At 43.7% G+C, this 20,978-nt stretch overlaps 1 protein-coding gene across 2 annotated transcripts in view; it reads left to right on the forward strand.

Annotated features, from left to right (window-relative positions):
• The window catches only part of LOC139552450 (A-type potassium channel modulatory protein KCNIP1-like), a 53,890-nt gene extending 34,422 nt beyond the window's left edge, over positions 1-19,468 (forward strand). Inside the window, exons 1-8 of one of the 2 annotated variants that reach the window (XM_071364210.1) lie at positions 937-1,300; positions 15,947-16,071; positions 16,672-16,741; positions 16,867-16,937; positions 17,438-17,545; positions 17,638-17,742; positions 17,846-17,908; positions 18,478-19,468. In XM_071364210.1, the coding sequence (XP_071220311.1) occupies positions 1,240-1,300; positions 15,947-16,071; positions 16,672-16,741; positions 16,867-16,937; positions 17,438-17,545; positions 17,638-17,742; positions 17,846-17,908; positions 18,478-18,525 (651 nt within the window). In that variant the 5' untranslated portion in view covers positions 937-1,239 and the 3' untranslated portion in view covers positions 18,526-19,468. Of the gene's footprint in view, positions 1-936; positions 1,301-15,946; positions 16,072-16,671; positions 16,742-16,866; positions 16,938-17,437; positions 17,546-17,637; positions 17,743-17,845; positions 17,909-18,477 lie in introns of those variants that run through there. The other variant, XM_071364209.1, reaches the window with a different exon arrangement.
• Positions 19,469-20,978: the final 1,510 nt, after the last annotated feature.

The raw sequence follows: 20,978 nt of genomic DNA on the forward strand, positions 1-20,978 counted from the left end.
AAAATATATTTTACCTATATTTAACTAGGCAAGTCATTTCAGAACAAATTCTTATTTATAATGACAGCTTAATGGAACTTAATGAGAGCAAACGTCAAACAAGCAGGCGGCCAAAAACAAGCAGCTATTTATACAGACCATTAGAGATAGAGAAGGACACTCCAGCTGGAGGAACTGGGCTGCCCTCTGAGACACACACACAGCATGTGCACGCGTGCATACGTGAGTGTGTTTTTGCGTGTGTACATGCATACACAACTCTCTGTGTGTGTGGGTGCATGGGATTGTGTCTACGTTTTTACATCAAATCAGTCGTCATTATAATTTCCATCATTATCTTTTTTCTCATGAAATGAAGAATCCACATCTCCCCTCCTCATTCCTCCTAGCTGGCGCTGACATGCTGTTCTCAGGCAAAATACACATAACATGCAACACCAAGGCAGGACACAGCCATATGTCGAAGCAATCATGCAAAAATAGGAGCAGAGAGGTATTTTAAAGGTAATCTTTCACATAATCACTTCTCACGTATCCCCCTGTGGGTGTGTGTGTGTGTTTGTGTGTGTGTGTGTGTGTGTGCGTGCGTGCATGCGTGTGTTTGTGCTGTTAGAGGGGATTAGATATACAGAGAGCTCTAAGGTAAAAGGAGGAGAGGCCCACTTTGCTTTAGATATTCCACTCTGTCATAGGGTAGACTTGGAGGGAAGGTCATATGGAGAGAAGATGCAGCACCATAGTGAAATGTGGACAGTATGGAACCCTCTCAGCTGTACCTACATCCATACCATTCACTAGTATGGGGGTGTGAGCACAGCAACAGTTATTGACACTGCATAACAACAGGGTATGGAGAGAGAGGGAGAGGGTGGAAGGGAGGGATGGAGGGAGGGAGAGGGAAGGAAGGAGGAATGGACAGTGAAAAAGAGGGAAAGAGAGAGAGCGGTGACCGAGGTGTGGAGAGAAGGGTGGGAGGGGCATAGAGAAGCAGGAGCAGCTTGTGTGCGTTTGGGGAAGGAGAATTTGAGCTATCTTTCATTCACACAGAAACGACGGTAAAGGAACAGGGGCACCACCATAGAGAGACCCAACGTGGACCAGACTGAGAGACGAGACAAGAGGGGGGCAGGGGCTTATTCAGAGAGATAGGGAGGGAGAAGGACAGAAAAGGGAAGATAAATAGAGAAAAGAGGACTGCTCAGTCGTTTGTTTGAACAAGCAGGTTTTCACGGCAACAACATGGGCGCAGTGGTGGGCACTTTGACCATGCAGACCAAGCAGAGGAGACGACCATCCAGAGGTACATCAACAACATCAATCAGACAGACAGAGACAGACACAACAGACAGACACAACAGAGAGACAGACACACACGACAGACAGACCGGAGATATAGACAGACAGACCAGAGAGACAGACAAGCAGACAGACCAGAGAGACGAGGACAGAGAGACAGAGAATGACAAACTAGAAAGACAAGACACATAGAAGGACAACCAAACAGAATAGAGCACCTGAACTACACACTCATGACTGAGTGAATAACCATCAGCGTGGCTGTGACATGTCTTAGTCTCTATAGTAAGACACATACTTAAAGCTGGCATGTACAATGATATGATATTATAATCTATTGGATCGTTCTCTGTGACTTCATTGTTTCAATCTGATGGTCAATGATTATCGATTCAGATCATAACTCATCACAATGAGATGATAATATGACAATATAAGGGAGATCTTGCTTAGAACAAGTCTTAGACTGCTTTCTTTGCAACATTATATTGCATTATACTTGTGTGCTTCACAAAGGTTTACCTTCTCTAATATGTCTGATAGATAGACAGACAGATAAGTCAATAAGGAGACAAAGTACAATAGTCCCACATAAATGAATTCCATTAATGCTGATAGACAAACATACAGGAATGAGTTCCACTCGTGCTGCCCTAATGGTTGTACTAACAAGTGTGGACAAAATGAGAAATCAGGGGACGGCACAACAGAGAAAATGAAAGAGTGAGACTGACTAACAGAAAAAAGGAGAGAGAGATGGATAGCATTGCTAACACATACGTTTAAACAGAGGAGACTGAGGAACAGTGATCAGGGGAGACCTCTGTGAAATATGTGTCATTTCTTGCTGTGGTGCACATGGCTGTACCACAGTCATGGTTGAGAGATGCCCTTGAGAAAGACAGGGTTCAGAATCATTGCCCATGACTCAATGGTTTTTCATTACAGTGTGTGTACGTGCGTGAGCTCTTGCTTGTGTGTGCACAGATACGCATGCATGTGTACTCGGTAGAGAAAGAGTGGGTGTGTTTGTGTGTGAGCATGTACATTAGCACTCTGCTCACATCTCATAACTCTTCCTTTCCGTATGCTTGAGAGGGCCGTTGTCATGGAGACTGCAGGGTTGTGGGGGCATAAGGGGAATGTGAACAATACTCTGTGGTGCCTATTGGATGGATGATGAAGTTATGGAACTATGTTATGGAGCAAGGTTCCCAAACTTTTTCACTCAGTCCCCCCTTCCAGTGTTGGAAATGTTACGGCTGTCCTCGCTGACAGAAGGTGTGGACCAAAACGCAGAGTGGTTAGTGTTCATTCTTTTAATGAAAGTCAACAAAACACTTCAAAATACAAAAAACAACCAACGTGACAAAACCGAAACCATCCTGTGTGGCAACAAAACCTCCACAGGAACAAACACCCACAAAACACAAGTGAAACCCTGGCTGCCTAAGTATGATTCTCAATCAGGGACAACGATTGACAGCTGTCTCTGATTGAGAATCATACCAGGCCGAACACAAAATCCCAACATAGAAAATCAACCATAGACAACCCACCCAACTCACGCCCTGACCAACTAAAATAAATACAAAACAAAGGAAAATAGGTCAGGAACGTGACAGGAAAAGATCCTGTGGCCCGCATCTATTTCTATGGGCACAAGCACTGTTCATGACATTAACTGTTCACACCTCTCTTGTTGGCGGAGAGAAAAAATTGCAGGTTTAAGGATTATTTCCTGCAATTCGATACATTTTGTCATGGGGTGCAGAAAACATTTAGCAGTTTTAAGCTCATTTTCTTGCATTTCTATACTTTTCCCCATGTCTAATGTGTATTCATGTAATATTTGAGTGACTCGAACGTTACTACAAAATCTATGGGCTATAAAACCTAACTATGGCTTCTTGATCTGGACATTTTTTGACAAGTTATAAATAGCTCTCTAAGTTATGCAATGACTAACATGACCAGAGTAAAACTGATGATGAACTATCCAATCTACTATACCAACTTTCAATTGTTTTTGGGGGGACACACCATTTCCAAACTGTTGACAATCTAAAACATTTTAATGCTATATTAGTTATGGCTTGGGGCTAGGGTTGCCAATTCTGCATGCATACATAATCTCATGGGCAATCAACTAGGAGGATTGATCTCCTTGATTAAAATCCTGTCAGTGATTAGTGCTGATGTTAGTTTTGATCATGTGACCTTGCTTCCCAGAGATTAGACACAGTGATATAGTGACACAGTGATATAGTGACCATGATATAGTGACCACAGTGACCATCACTAACACATCCAATCCCCTTCAACAGTTTGTGAGAGAAAAAGCTCCTTCAGACAGCTTGTTTTCTACTGGGGAGGAGAGATGGACTGTGTTTTGAAATGGAGAAATGGAGTGTGTGACACAGAGGTGCTTACAGCATGTCAGATACACAGTCACCTCGTGCCACCTTGGGGATCTAGACCCTTACTCATTATGTACTCATCTCTGACACTCTCTCTGACTGTCTGATTTACCCACAAACCTGTGTCCAGACCTATTTCCACAGAGGTTTGATTTGGTCCTGTCGCCAAGGGACTCAGTAATGGGAATGTTTGTCTTTCAGTTAATTGGGTTTATTTTTGCAGTGATATATGGTTTTGAAGCTCTGTCCATAGGCTATGTTGTCCATTAGTAATCAGGCTGTAGTTGTGTCAGTATTGTAGTTGTGTAGGATAAAAGTATTGAGGCCATGTTAGTATTGAGAGGCCAAGCTGGTTTCTCCATGTAACCAGGCTGAGCAGAATGAAGCTATGTTCCCTCACCATCCTGCTGGGCTCGGTCTGATGAGGTTCTCATTCTCTGTGTCTAAATCTTCCACCCGGTTCTTCTCATCACTGTCCCATCTTCCAAACACTCTTAGAAAAAAGGAGCTATCTACAGTAGAAACCTGAAAGGGTTCTTTGGCTGTCCCCATAGGAGAACCCTTTGAAGAACCCTTTTTGGTTCCAGGTAGAACCCTTTTCACAGAGGGTTCTACATGGAACCCAAAAGGGTTCTACCTAGAACCAAAAAGGGTTCTCCTATGGGGACAAACAAATAACCCTTTTGGAAAACTTTTTTCTAAGAGTGTAAACTGGATTCCTCTATTGTTCTCTGCCTCCATGTGTATGTGTCATCCTCTCCTCTCTTTCACTCTCCCTCTTTTTTTCTTCATCACTACAGCTTGCTTCCTTTTCACACATTCACTCCGTCCTACCACCCACTATTTCCTAGCCTCTTTTCATCCTCTTTCATTCCCACTTTATCTCTCTCCCCTTTCCCTAGCTCTGTGTTAATTACTCTATAAGTAATTAACTGATGTTATTCAGGTTGTCCTCTGTACTCTTTTTCATGATTACTGGTATGTGTGGTGTGAGTGTGTGTGCCTGTTTGTGTTATAGGAGTAGCTAGTTATCTGCAGCAGGGCAAGGGCTTTCTGAGGTGTGTGTATGCTGCAAAGTTTTATAGTAAATAGCCTGTCAGTATCCATGATGTAAATCTTGTTCAGTCAGGCCGACAGTAGATAAACACACTGAACAATAAGCCAGCCACACACGCATTCAGTGAAGCTCTCCTTACCAATGTTGGTTTACGTGGGAGGAGGTCTTACGCATGCGCTTTGCTGGTTTATATGTTCATCTTTTTAATAAATGTATTCAAGTAGTACCTGTGTTCAAAACATGCTGGAAATCTGTCTGTCTCCATGACAAAAATAAATGTCTAAAACGTCAGAGATTCCGACAGTGAGCGAGGGAAAGATTGATAGAGGGATTGGTGAGAAGGATTGAAGGATTGAGAGAGTGTATTGACCAAAAGGTAAAGTGGAAATTAAAACAAGAGGAGTAGAATAACCAATATTGGAAGAGAGGGGGACCAGGATGGAGAAGGGGGATAAATTCTCACCAGTCGTTTTAAGAATTTGCCAATTTCACAGCAATCACAGTAAACGAACTTCACATAGAGTGTGATAAAGATATCTCTCGTAACAAAGTTAGTGAGGAAGGAGTGTCTTTGTGAGAATGAGTCTGTGGTGAGTGTGAGGTCTGTCTCCTGAAGAAGAGCCCTCTAACGTGTACGCTTCATTATCTCATCTTTAATCCAGATCATAAACCTGTAGTCTGTCCTCTTCAACTGTATGATCAGTTTTCGTACCAGTGGAGGCTCCTCAGAGGAGGTACCATCCTCCTCAGCGAATTTCATAAAAATAAAAATAGTAAAAACATTTTAAAAGTTATTGTTTTTAGATAAAACTATACTAAATATAATCACGTCACCAAATAATTCATTAAAACACTGTCACGTCCTGACCATAGTTCTTATGTGTTTTGCTTGTTTTAGTGTTGGTCAGGACGTGAGCTGGGTGGGCATTCTATGTTGTGTGTCTAGTTTGTCTGTTTCTGTGTTCGGCCTAATATGGTTCTCAATCAGAGGCAGCTGTCAATTGTTGTCCCTGATTGAGAATCATATATAGGTGGCTTGTTTTGTGTTGGGATTTTGTGGGTGGTTGTTTCCTGTCTTTGTGTTTTGTCTGCAACAGAAAGGACTATCGGTTTGCCACGTTTGTTATTTTGTTTTGTAAGTGTTCACGTTTATTTGTCGTAATTAAACATGTTGAGCACTGGCTACGCTGCGTGTTGGTCCGATCCCTGCTACACCTCCTCTTCTCATGAAGAGAGGGAAGGCTGCCGTTACAAACACATTTTGCAATGAAGGTCTACAGTAGTCTCAACAGCACTCTGTAGGGTAGCACCATGGTGTAGCCAGAGGACAGCTAGCTTCCGTCCTCCTCTGGGTACATTGACTTCAAGACAAAACCTAGGAGGATAATGGTTCTCACCACCTTCCATAGACTTACACAGTAATTATGACAACTACCAGAGGACGTCCTCCAACCTATCAGAGCTCTTGCAGCATGAACTGACATGTTGTCCACCCAATCAAAGAATCAGAGAATGAATCTAGTACTGAAATCATAAGCTACAGCTAGCTAGTACTGTAGTGCATAAAATGTGGTGAGTAGTTGACTCAAAGAGAGAGAAAGACAGTAGTTGAACAACAAAAAAATGTGCTAAATGAAGGAGAAGCAAGAGAGAAATAGAGAGATTTTGTCTTTTTTTTTAACTTTCAGTTTCACTTAACGTTACTTAGCTAGCAAATGCAGCTATCTAGTTTAGACTACTGGAACACCCTGATTAAACATAGGGATTCTATGTTAGCTAGCACACTATGACTTTCCAACACAGCATTGGAACTCTTCCAAGTCAATGTAAGCTTTTGGTTTTACAAATATATTGCAATGGGGCCCGCCGGTGTAACTACTTACTTACACTATGACTTTCCAACACAGCATTGGAACTCTTCCAAGTCAATGTAAGCTTTTGGTTTTACAAATATATTGCAATGGGGCCCGCCGGTGTACACTGTAACGTTACTATATGAATGTAGCGCGTTGACTAATGTTTTAGTACCATTAGCTATGCTGACTATAACATTACTTTAGCTAATATGGTGACAACGATGTAAGCTGTGTGTAACGGTTTGGCTTGGAAAGGTTTTTTCGACGGTCACATACAGCTGATGTGTTGTGCATTGAAGTCCAGAAGCGAAGTGAAGAGGTAAGAGGAGAGCGCATAGATACAAGCTATGAAAGTGAACTGTGTTTACTTGTGATCAGGGGTGTATTCATTCCGCTGGTTCTGTTGAAAAACGTTTCTTAAACGGAACAAAACGGGGATAAACATACCTGAATTTGTCCAATAGAAACTCTTGTTTGCAACTGTTGAACTAATGATTACACACTATATAAGCTAGATGCAGGCAAGAGTGTGCAAGGCTGTATTGAATGTCACTGTCTGTCCATGTGTCACTGTCTGTCACCTCAAATGTCTCTCGACCTGTATGCACCTACGTTGTAAACTTTCATTCATAGGCTAGGTTGTAGCATCCTCAGGATGGATACAGGGAAAATTCTAGCATCATGTAGTAGCCTAAACCTTTTCTTTCCTTCTTTTTTCCCCCCCTGCCATCGTAGACCTCCAGCGCAAGCGGTGTCTGCGTAGGGCGCGACATCATCAGGGACCCTTCACATCTATGCCACAAACTGTTTGCCCTCCTACCATCAGGCAGGCGGTACGGGTATCTACGTTCCCGCACTAGTCATTCCACTGTGGTCTTTTCCCCCCTCAGCAGTTTCCCTCTCCTAACAGTTGGACTGTGTATAAAGATTGCCAACCTCATAATTAGCTACCAAGAAGCCATTTCAGGCTATCAATCAAGTCAGAGTAGCTACTCACTGGGCACACACTGTGTGTCAATCAAACCTCATTTCAATGAAATTACGTTGAACCAATGTGGAATAGACTTTGAATTGATGTCTGTGCCCAGTGGGTAGCTTGTCTAACTACTGTATCTTAGCTGGCATGCCTGCTGGCAAGGTTGGTAGACTTTAGAAAAACAATAACTAAATGTACTGAATAAGACTCACATTCCTTTCGATCTTTTACCCAGATTTTAGCAGCAATGCAGAGAAGCATATTTTGTTTCTTAAAAAATAGAACCACCAGTCGGATACAGGCAGCTCAAGAGGTATGCTCAGATATGCAGAAAAATAGACATAGTGTATTTTCTACATAGAATTAAGCATAATGATTATCAAATCAAATCAAATCAAATCAAATCAAATTTTATTAGTCACATACACATGGTTAGCAGATGTTAATGCGAGTGTAGCAAAATGCTTGTGCTTCTAGTTCCGACAATGCAGTAATAACAACAAGTAATCTAACCTAACAATTCCACAACTACTACCTTATACACACAAGTGTAAAGGGATAAAGAATATGTACATAAAGATATATGAATGAGTGATGGTACAGAACGGCATAGGCAAGATGCAGTAGATGGTATAGAGTACGGTATATACATATGAGATGAGTACTGTAGGGTATGTAAACATAAAGTGGCATAGTTTAAAGTGGCTAGTGGTACATGTATTACATAAAGATGGCAAGATGCAGTAGATGATATAGAGTACAGTATATACATATACATATGAGATGGGTAATGTAGGGTATGTAAACATTATATTAAGTGGCATTGTTTAAAGTGGCTAGTGGTACATTTTTACAAAATTTCCATCAATTCCCATTTTTAAAGTGGCTGGAGTTGAGTCAGTATGTTGGCAGCGGCCGCTAAATGTTAGTGGTGGCTGTTTAACAGTCTGATGGCCTTGAGATAGAAGCTGTTTTTCAGTCTCTCGGTCCCTGCTTTGATGCACCTGTACTGACCTCGCCTTCTGGATGATAGCGGGGTGAACAGGCAGTGGCTTGGGTGGTTGTTGTCCTTGATGATCTTTATGGCCTTCCTGTGACATCGGGTGGTGTAGGTGTCCTGGAGGGCAGGTAGTTTGCCCCCGGTGATGCGTTCTGCAGACCTCACTACCCTCTGGAGAGCCTTACGGTTGTGGGCGGAGCAGTTGCCGTACCAGGCGGTGATACAGCCCGACAGGATGCTCTCGATTGTGCATCTGTAGAAGTTTGTGAGTGCTTTTGGTGACAAGCCGAATTTCTTCAGCCTCCTGAGGTTGAAGAGGCGCTGCTGCGCCTTCTTCACAACGCTGTCTGTGTGGGTGGACCAATTCAGTTTGTCCGTGATGTGTACACCGAGGAACTTAAAACTTTCCACCTTCTCCACTACTGACCCGTCGATGTGGATAGGGGGGTGCTCCCTCTGCTGTTTCCTGAAGTCCACAATCATCTCCTTTGTTTTGTTGACGTTGAGTGTGAGGTTATTTTCCTGACACCACACTCCGAGGGCCCTCACCTCCTCCCTGTAGGCCGTCTCGTCGTTGTTGGTAATCAAGCCTACCACTGTAGTGTCATCCGCAAACTTGATGATTGAGTTGGAGGCGTGCATGGCCACGCAGTCGTGGGTGAACAGGGAGTACAGGAGAGGGCTCAGAACGCACCCTTGTGGGGCCCCAGTGTTGAGGATCAGCGGGGTGGAGATGTTGTTACCTACCCTCACCACCTGGGGGCGGCCCGTCAGGAAGTCCAGGACCCAGTTGCACAGGGCGGGGTCGAGACCCAGGGTCTCGAGCTTGATGACGAGTTTGGAGGGTACTATGGTGTTAAATGCTGAGCTGTAGTCGATGAACAGCATTCTCACATAGGTATTCCTCTTGTCCAGATGGGTTAGGGCAGTGTGCAGTGTGGTTGCGATTGTGTCGTCTGTGGACCTATTGGGTCGGTAAGCAAATTGGAGTGGGTCTAGGGTGTCCGGTAGGGTGGAGGTGATATGGTCCTTGACTAGTCTCTCAAAGCACTTCATGATGACGGAAGTGAGTGCTACGGGGCGGTAGTCATTTAGCTCAGTTACCTTAGCTTTCTTGGGAACAGGAACAATGGTGGCCCTCTTGAAGCATGTGGGAACAGCAGACTGGGATAAGGATTGATTGAATATGTCCGTAAACACACCAGCCAGCTGGTCTGCGCATGCTCTGAGGACGCGGCTGGGAATGCCGTCTGGGCCTGCAGCCTTGCGAGGGTTAACACGTTTAAATGTTTTACTCACCTCGGCTGCAGTGAAGGAGAGCCCGCAGGTTTTGGTAGCGGGCCGTGTCAGTGGCACTGTATTGTCCTCAAAGCGGGCAAAAAAGTTATTTAGCCTGTCTGGGAGCAAGACATCCTGGTCCGCGACGGGGCTGGTTTTCTTTTTGTAATCCGTGATAGACTGTAGACCCTGCCACATACCTCTTGTGTCTGAGCTGTTGAATTGCGACTCTATTTTGTCTCTGTACTGGGACTTAGCCTGTTTGATTGCCTTGCGGAGAGAATAGCTACACTGTTTGTATTCGGTCATGTTTCCGGTCACCTTGCCCTGGTTAAAAGCAGTGGTTCGCGCTTTCAGTTTCACGCGAATGCTGCCGTCAATCCACGGTTTCTGGTTTGGGAATGTTTTAATCGTTGCTGTGGGTACGACATCGTCAATGCACTTCCTAATGAACTCGCTCACCGAATCAGCATATTCTTCAATGTTGTTGTTGGACGCAATGCGGAACATATTCCAATCCGCGTGATCGAAGCAGTCTTGAAGCGTGGAATCAGATTGGTCGGACCAGCGTTGAACAGACCTGAGCGCGGGAGCTTGTTGTTTTAGTTTCTGTTTGTAGGCTGGAATCAACAAAATGGAGTCGTGGTCAGCTTTTCCGAAAGGAGGGCGGGGGAGGGCCTTATATGCGTCGCGGAAGTTAGTATAACAATGATCCAGGGTTTTACCAGCCCTGGTAGCACAATCGATATGCTGATAGAATTTAGGGAGTTTTGTTTTTAGATTAGCCTTGTTAAAATCCCCAGCTACGATGAATGCAGCCTCAGGGTGTGTGGTTTCCAGTTTACAAAGAGTCAGATAAAGTTCGTTCAGGGCCGTCGATGTGTCTGCTTGGGGGGGAATATATACGGCTGTGATTATGATCGAAGAGAATTCCCTTGGTAGATAATGCGGTCGACATTTGATTGTGAGGAGTTCTAGATCAGGTGAACAGAATGACTTGAGTTCCTGTGTGTTGTTATGATGATCACACCACGTCTCGTTAATCATAAGGCATACCCCCCCGCCCCTCTTCTTACCAGAAAGATGTTTGTTTCTGTCGGCGCGATGCGTGAAGAAACCAGCTGGCTGCACCGACTCCGTTAGCGTCTCTTGAGTTAGCCATGTTTCCGTGAAGCAGAGCACGTTGCAATCCCTGATGTCTCTCTGGAATGTTACCCGTGCTCGGATTTCATCAACCTTATTGTCAAGAGACTGGACATTGGCGAGTAGTATGCTAGGGAGTGGAGCGCGATGTGCCCGTCTCCGAAGCCTGACCAGGAGACCGCTACGTTTGCCCCTTTTACGGCGTCGCGTAGGGTCGCCGGCTGGGATCAGATCCATTGTATTGGGTGGAAGCCAAAACACTGGATCCGTTTCGGGAAAGTCATATTCCTGGTAGGAACGATGGTGAGTTGACGTTAATCGTATATTCAGTAGTTCCTCCCGACTGTATGTAATGAAACCTAAGATCACCTGGGGTACCGATGTAAGAAATAACACATAAAAAAACAAAATACTGCATATTTTCCAAGGAACGCGAAGCGAGGCGGCCATCTCGATCGGCGCCGGAAGTAGAAAAAAAAGCTTATGGCTCTAGATTGCAGTAAAGAGCTTTTTGAAAATGCCAAATTCTCCAATTTACGGACAGGGAGGGGTTCCCGGACCACCCCCGAGCCATCCTCACATACTTTGTGCCCCCTCAGATTGTTGGAGTGCGTGACGCCCCTATGTGTGTTCTGAGAGGAGCACTGATGTGTTTGTTTCCTCTGCTCCAGTAGACCAGAGGCTGTCTGAGTGATAAACAACCCCCCTGAGAGGACACCAGCTCATCACATCATTACCCAACATCCATCTCTCTCTGGCACCCAAAGCACAAAGTTACCATCAGTACCATCAGTTACCATCAGTACAGTTCCCCAAGTCAATGGAAGGAGTCCAATTTGCCATACCTCTCATCCCTCCTTCCTCCCTGCAGGTTGACGTGCGTCCTCCGAAACACAACCCAGACAAGCCACACTGCTTCTTGACACAATGCCCACTTAACCCAGCCACACCAATGTGTCAGAGGAAACACTGTTCACCTGGCGACTGACCCGCGACAGGAGTTGCTAGAGCGTGATGGGACAAGAACATCCCGGCCGGCCAAACCCTCTCCTAACTCGGACGACGCTGGGCAAATTGTGCGCCACCCCATGAGTCTCCCAGGTTCGAGTGCCTGGACTCGAACCAGGATCGCTAGTGACCAGGATTGCACTGTGATACAGTGCTTTAGACAACTGCGCCACTCAGGAAGCCCAGGTTGATGTTTATTGAGTCTTGTCCAGGAGGCAGACCTAAGTAATTTCCACTAGATGGGCAAGCTGCAAAGTCAAAATTGGCTATATTGTAAAAATTCATGAAATCAAACATTTACTTTTTGGTCTTCATTTAAGGTTAGGGTTAGGCATTAGGCTTAGCAGTGTGCTTAGGGTTAAGGCTAGGGTTAGGTTTAAAATCTGATTTTGTGGCTGTGCTTGGTAGTGACCACTCTGCAGAGCTACCTCCAGAACAAGATTTATGACAAAAAATGCTAACCTGCTCCCTCCCTCCTCTTCCTCCTCAAATGCGGCCGCATGCTTCCCAACTTGGAAAGTTAGGTACTGTTTGTGCATATATTATGACTTCATTTTGTGGTGTTTTTTTCGTTTTGGAGTTCGGTTAGAGTCGGCTGTTCGGGCACACACATTTTTTTCTCAAGGTCCAGCCGAAGTTTGGAAGCCGAAGTCTACACCCCTTTGTCCTTGATTGGTCAACTGTAGGGTTGACAAGAGTTTCTGCTTCTTGTCGGCTTAGCCCGAAACTCAGTGTGGATTCGACATGACAAATGACAACTTCGAGCATCGATTGACTGAGGAGGTAAAGAAGTACCTTCTCCACTACGATTCTAGTCATGCATTATATAAAGACTAGCATGTAAATGCCAATTCATGGAGGGAGATTGCGGAGACACTGGGGTCCGACCCAACCACTTGTTCGAAAAATTGGGGAAGAGTTCAAGTTCGACAATGAAAAGAAACAAGGGCCGCAGTGGAGATTCCGGTGGAAAGGCTACTACAGAAATGTTGCTGCTGGCTTGTTTGGCACGTTGAACATGGGAAGACTGAAAGCAACATGCCATCTACACCAAATGATGGGGTATGTTATTATATTTTATATTGTAGTCGGCGAAAAGAGTAGCCATGTTTTGCTAACAGTAGCTAGCAAGCTAGCGCTAGCTATTTGGCTGGCTAGTGGCTAGCTAGCCTAGCAGCATACACAGGCAGGGAAAGCAAGCCAACCAACTAAACTAAAGATCTTTACAACTTTTGATCCAATGTCATTTTGTCATAGAAAGAAAATAATTTAGTTTGAGCAAAGTTGAGTAGCTAGGCCAGGCCTACTCAATTCTGCGCAAATGTTTGCAACAATGTTTTGGATGTGTACTAAATATCCCTTTACCTTTCTTTTTCAAAGCTCAAACACCAGTGAATGGAGACAGCACCTGGTATGTTCTCTGGCCCCAAGCACTACCTCTGCCACCAGTGCTGTCTGGTGATCAGCCCCCAGCCCATATCCTGCACAAATTTGCAGTGCAGAATTAGAAACCATCTCCATGCAGGACCTGGGAAGCTCTATCCTGAGCCCACCTCAAAGACGTACTTCACTGGCTTGCTCCTCACCGATGCCACAGAGCATCAGCAGTGGTAGCAGGGGTGTGAGAAGGGAGAAAAGAGCTGCAGACACATTCCCTCATCAATCTACACACAATACCCCATAATGACAAAGCAAAAACAGATTTTGAGACATTTATGCAAATGTATGCAAAAAAAAAATGAAATATCACATTTACATAAGTATTCAGACCCTTTACTCAGTACTTTGTTGAAGCACCTTTGGCAGCAATTACGGCCTCAAGTATTCATGGGTATGACGCTACAAGTTTGGCACACCTGTATGTGGGGAGTTTCTCCCATTCTTCTCTACAGATCCTCCCAAGCTCTGTCAGGTTGGACTCAAGAACATCCAGAGACTTGTCCCGAAGCCACTGTACTTAGGGTCGTTGTCCTGTTGGAAGGTGAACATTCGCCCCAGTTTGAGGTTCTGAGCGCTCTGGAGCAGGTTTTCATCAAGGATCTCTCTGTACTTTGCCCCGTTCATCTTTCCCTCTATCCTGACTAGTCTCCCAATCCCTGCCGCTAAAAAACATCCCCACAGCATGTAGCTGCCACCACCATAATTCGCCATTGGGATTGTGCCAGGTTTCCTCCAGACGTGACACTTGGCATTCAGGCCAAAGAGTTCCATCTTTGGTTCATCAGACCAGAGAATCTTATTTCTCATGGTCTGACAGTCCTTTAGGAGTCTTTTGGCAAACTCCAAGTGGGCTGTCATGTGTATTTTACTGAGGAGTGGCTTCCGTCTGGCCACTCTACCATAAAGGCCTGATTGGTGGAGTGCTGCAGAGATGGTTGTCCTTCTGGAAGTGTCTCCCATCTCCACAGAGGCACTCTGGAGTTCTGTCAGCGTGACCATCAGGTTCTTGGTCGCTTCCCTGACCAAGGCCCTTCTCCCCCGATTGCTCAGTTTGGTTGGGCGGCCAGCTCAAGGAAGGGTCATGGTGGTTCCAAACTTCTTCCAATTAAGAATGATGGAGGCCATTGTGTTCGTGGGGACCTTCAATGCTGCAGAAATGTTTTGGTACCCTTCCCCAGATCTGTGCCTCAACACAATCCTGTCTCGGACAATTCCTTCGACCTCATAGCTTGGTTTTTGCTCTGACATATACTGTTAACTATGGGACCTCATATAAACAGCTGTATGCCTTTCCAAATCATGTCCAATCAATTGAATTTACCACAGGTGGACTCCAATCAAGTTGCAGAAATACTTCACGGATGATCAATGGAAGCAGTATTCACCTGAGCTCAATTTCGAGTGTCATAGCAAAGGGTCAGAATACTTATGTAAATAAGGCTTTTCTGTTTTTTATTTTTCATGATTTTGCAAAATAGAAAAATAAATCAAAACAACCATCCCACTCCTTCAGTCACATTCAAATCACATCCCTACACAGACTCCGGTGCCTGTTAGGATGGAACATTTAGGCCATTCAGGCCTCACAGATGCCTGTGAGGACAGAATAAGCAGCCAAAACATGCTCAGCATATGTGGGAAATCCTTCAAGACTGTTGGAAAAGCATTCCAGGTGAAGCTGGTTGTGAGAATGCCAAGAGTGTGCAAAGCTGTCATCAAGGCAAAGGTTGGCTACTTTGAAGAATCTCAAATATAAAATATATTTTGATTTGTTTCACACTTTTTTGGTAACTACATGATTGCATATGTGTTATGTCATAGTTTTGATGTCTTCAATATTATTCTACAATGTAGAAAATAGTAAAAATAAAGAAAAACCCTGGAATGAGTAGGTGTGTCCAAACTTTTGAAGTGCCATGATATTGAAGTGCCGAAGTCGGTATGCTTTGTTTATTGGTTGTGTGGTGCATTGGCATAGAAACCTGTTGGAAAATTTGTTGAATATATTTTATATAATTATGTTGAAAATCTGATTTCCCCTTAGCTGATCATTGTCGGCAGCCGGCTCTGATCGTAGTGTAATGAAACAGGCAGAGAGAGTGAGCTCATCTCTGGTGGTTGGCGAACCCCCAACCTTCTGGCCTGTAGCCCTGTGTGGCATCAACTGTGCCACAAAAGCTTGCTGAAGTTGATATCCGTGTTTATAAACATAGGGTTAATACAGTTATTGTTTTTGTGATCGTAAACAGTATTTGTAATTCATTCTATGGGGAGAAGGTGTTCCATTTATTTTACTGTACAAGGGGGGGTCTTGTGAAAATATATTTTGCATTGGGGAGGGGGGGTGCCTTTTTGTTATGACACATTAAGTTGGAGCAGCCCCTCCCCACAATAAATTTCGATCTGTCCCTTATATAAACACACAATTAATCTCTCCCTCCCTCCCTATCTCTTCTCTCACTCTCTCTTTAGACAAGATTGATGATGAGTTGGAGATGACCATGGTGTGTCACAGGCCTGAGGGTCTGGAGCAGTTGGAGGCCCAGACCAACTTCACCAAGAGAGAGCTACAGATCCTCTACCGCGGCTTCAAGAATGTACACACAGCCTCCTCCCTCCTTCTCCCTTTCTTTACTGTCTGTCTATCTTTATCTTCTTTTCCTCTCTCTTTCTACCTGTCTTTACTCCGCTGTCTCTCTCCGTGCCACTCTTATGTATACTCCTGCTTATGTTGATTCTCATCTTTACAAGTGTTTGTCAAAGCTCTGTTCTCTTTCATCTCCGACTCCAATATGTAAATGGTTTTAGCTTCGCGCCTTCATCACTTCATATGGTGCTAATCAGATTGTACGGCCTACAGCCAGAACAACTAAGCCTAGCATACACCATAGCAACAACTACATGCTGCATTACCCATATAAACCAAACATTTTGAAAATAAAATATATGTAAACATATATTCTCTACATACACATGCTCAAATACCCACCCACACATTGACATACACCCACATACAAGTTATATGGAAATTGCTAGTTAATTAGCTGTCAGATTTGATTGAAGCTAATTCTCTGTAACCATGCCATTAACCATGCCAACCATGCCATTAGAGTGTAAATGATTGGTTGATCTGGCCGTTATCCAGAAGAAGCTGCATTATTTTAGCTTGAAATAGTGTTTTCACATGGTTTCCACAGGAGTGTCCGAGTGGAGTGGTGAATGAAGAAACATTTAAACACATCTACGCCCAGTTCTTCCCCCATGGAGGTACAGAACAGCCAGATATCTCTCATTTAGACACATAACATGCCCTTCCTTACTTGTTTGGGACTCATTTACTAGCACTACTATGGGATTATAAAATCTCATGCCTGTATCTGGTTGTGTTGCAGATGCCAGCACTTACGCTCATTATCTCTTCAATGCATTTGACACAACAAACAATGGATCCATTAAGTTTGAGGTAAAAACCAAACATCATCACTATTACTCAGTGGACAGTTTAAATCAGGGGAGGCAACTAGATTCAGCCGTGGGAGGATTTTTGTTGGAGCGTATGGACGGGGGACCAGAACATATTTATAATCATTTGTACACTGCAAATTGACCACAACTAAGCCCAAAAAGAGATTGTATTTGAAAATAAATTCATACCTTCATTACATTGAGATACAATCACATACGTAATGTATATTTTTTTTATTCGTGGGAATACTTGGGAACAGATTTCCTAAATTCAACATTTCCTTTTTCTGAATTGAAAAAACTAAAATCCCCCCAAAAATAAACTTGTTTTTATTTCTTTACTAAAAACTTTTGGGCGCCAAAAGATATCACTTGTGGTTGCCGACCCCTGCTTTAAATGAAGGAATATGAAGAATTATGTCTATTTTATTTACTGTTATCACTCAGTCTTTACTAAGTATTTTATCTTTAATCTCGCTCATGTGGTGACTCGCTCAGGAGTTTGTAATGGGACTGTCTACACTGCTGCGGGGCACTATGAGAGAGAAGCTGGAGTGGACTTTTCATCTTTACGACATCAACAACGATGGATACATTAACAGAGAGGTCTCTGTTTGTATTTACAGGTCAGTTATATATTGAAAGATTCACATATAAAGTAATCTTGTTTTAATACAGTTTGTATTTATGTGTTTCAGGAGATGACTGAGATTGTGAGGGCCATTTACGACATGATGGGGAAATATACCTACCCTGCACTCAAGGGAGATGTCCCTAAACAGCATGTGGATGCTTTTTTCCAGGTGACTTGATATCCTAGTATAATGTAATATTAAAGCACATGCATACTCTACCCGGCACAACAGTTTAAACCACATAATCATTTAACTTTTTCCCTTCCCACAGAAAATGGATAAAAACAAAGCTGGAGTTGTGACTTTAGAGGAGTTCATTGTCACATGCCAGGAGGTATGTATAGAACATGCATGTTTATACATTTTATATTGCTGTTGGTGTCCACAGTGCATTTGGGAAGTATTCAGACCCCTTCCCTTTTTCCACATTTTGTTACATTACAGCCTTATTCTAAAATGGATTAAATAAAACAAATGATCATAAATCTACACACAATACCCCATAATGATAAAGTGAAACAGGTTTTTATAGATTTTAGTTAATTTATAAAAAATTTTTTTTTTTTCAATATTTGTTTTATTATTGAATAATATTAAAACATACAATCTACGTGCAATGAAGCTGCTCAACATTTACATTACATTCAGTCATCTAACCGGCTCTTGTCCAGAGCGACCCACAAGAGCAACCAGGGTCAAGCACCTCGCCCAAGGGCACGTCGACAGATCTCCCACCAAGTCAAAATGGGGACCCGAACCAGCGACCTATCGACCTCCGGCCCAAGCTCCCAACCGCCAGGCCACCAACCATCCAAGATCCTCCAACAGTTCTCAGAGAGCTGCCCCTCAACCATCCGAGCTGCAACATTCTGTCTTACCGACTTTCTCCTCTTCTCCCCTCAGGATGAAATGATGATGAGATCCATGCAGCTCTTCGAAAATGTGATGTAAAAAAGGAGCCGATGGAAGGAAGGAGAGAATTAGATAATGAGAGAGATTGTGTGTGTGTTTCAGTGCATTCGTGTGAGTATTCGTGTGAGTGTGCGTGTGCTTGTGCGTGTGTCCACGCATGTTTGTTTATCCGTGCGTGTCTGTCAGAGTGGATGAATGTGGATGTGTATCTATCTCTCTCATCCTCTCATCTAACTTGTCAGCATTCATGTGTTTGCCAAATAATGTCTCTGCCTGGCTACCTGCCTGGGTATGGATCAGACAAAGCCAGAACCGCTGAGAGAACCCTGGACTTGCTAGTCATATTGCTGAGCCTGGGAGTATGCAAACGAATTCACTGGAAAATGCTTTCTGCCTTTTTATGTGACATAAAGGTTTGTAAATCAGATGATCATACAATATAGACTGCAGTGTGATACAGCTGAGAACTCAAACTCATACGCTGCTCCCTGATTAGGCCTTTGTGGAAACTCCTGAAAGACTCCTGCCCCCTACCTGTCAAACACTGAAACCCTGCCGGGATACTTTGGGTTCTTTTGACTCCGTTCTTTTTGCCAAAATAGATGCATGCTTGAGCCAGAGGGATTCCTCCCTCCCTACCATAGAAATAGAATCATGATTCTACGTCTATGCGCCCTACCAACCATTTGTTTGTCCACTGACTTGGACCTTTAAACTCATGCATTCAGTGATTGATTTATCGACAGCTATGATCTACATATCTGCTTATTTATTAATGTGTTTATGCGTGAAAAATATGAGGTTGTCCTAATGTATTATTTGTTTGTTTTAAGTGTTGTGTGTTTCTGATTCACTGTCGTCGTGGTGACCTCTGTACCTCTGTTGGCTTGGCTGTCGCACTCCTGTCTATCCTTGTAATTGTGTCTGTCCCTGACTGATGCCTGTTCTACTGTATGCTTATAAATACACCTAATAGACTTGGTTTATGACTGATGATATATCCTCTTGTATGATGGCTGGATCTAAATAATTCTGGAAAATGAACATCTGAGTAATGCAATGTGAATGGTGTTGGTCATTGGTGTTGTGACTTGTCTGTTGAAGTGTGTAGTGAGGGACACAGGAGTTAAGCTAAACCCCCAAACTCATCACAGGACAAAACCAACATTCTTCTAATGTGAAACAACTATCATTTTTCTTCAACGAATTACTAATTTGTGTTGACCCTTGTCAGTTCCTCCTCAGTGTACAATATGGCAAATAGATACAGTGCATTCGGAAAGTATTCAGACACCTTCCCTTTTTCCACATTTTCTTGTTACAGCCTTATTCTAAAATTAATTAAATTATTTATTTTTCTCGTCAATCTACACACAATACCCCATAATGACAAAGCAAAAATAGGTTTCTAGAAATGTTTTCTAATTTATTAAAAATAAAAAAAACAGAAATACCTTTATTTACATAGGTATTCAGACCCTTTGCTATGAGACTCGAAATTGAGCTGAGGTGCATCCTGTTTCCATTGATCATCCTTGAGATGTTTCTACAACTTGATTGGAGTCCACCTGTGGTAAATTCAATTGATTGGACATGATTTGGAATGGCACACACCTGTCTATATAAGGTTTCACAGTTGACAGTGTGTGTTAGAGCAAAAACCAAGCCATGAGGTCGAAGGAATTGTCCATATAGCGCAGAGACAATATTGTGTTGAGGCACAGATTTGGGGAAAGGGAACCAAAAAATGTCTGCAGCATTGAAGGCCCCCAAGAACACAGTGGCCTCCATCATTCTTAAATGGAAGAAGTTTGGAACTACCAAGACTCTTCCTAGAGCTGGCCACCCAGTCAAACTGAACAATCAGGGGAGGAGGGCCTTGGTCAGGGAGGTGTCCAAGAACCCAATGGTCACTCTGACAGATCTCTATAGTTCCTCTGTGGAGATGGGAGAACCTTCCAGAAGGACAACCATCTCTCAGCACTCCACCAATCAGGCCTTTATTGTAGAGTGGCCAGACGGAAGCCACTCCTCTGTAAAATGCACATGACAGCCCGCTTGGAGTTTGCCATAAGACACCTAAAGACTCTGAGACCATGAGAAACAAGATTCTCTGGTATTATGAAACCAAGATGGAACTCTTTGGCCTGAATGCCAAGTGTCACGTCTGGAAGAAACCTGGCACCATCCCTACGGTGATGCATGTTGGTGGCAGTCATCAGGACCTCAGACTGGAGCGAAGGTTCACCTTCCATCAGGACAATGACCATAAGCACACAGCCAAGACAACGCAGGAGTGGCTTCGGGACAAGTCTCTGAATGTCCTTGAGTGGCCCAGCCAGAGCCCGGACTTGAACCCAATCTAACATCTCTGGAGAGACCTGAAAATAGCTGTGCAGCGACGCTCCCCATCCAACCTGACAGAGCTTGAGAGGATCTGCACAGAAGAATGGGAGAAACTCCCCAAATACAGGTGTGCCAAGCTTGTAGCG

The sequence above is a fragment of the Salvelinus alpinus genome, chromosome 24 (assembly GCF_045679555.1).
Source record: "Salvelinus alpinus chromosome 24, SLU_Salpinus.1, whole genome shotgun sequence".
NCBI classification, from domain to species: Eukaryota; Metazoa; Chordata; class Actinopteri; order Salmoniformes; family Salmonidae; genus Salvelinus; species Salvelinus alpinus.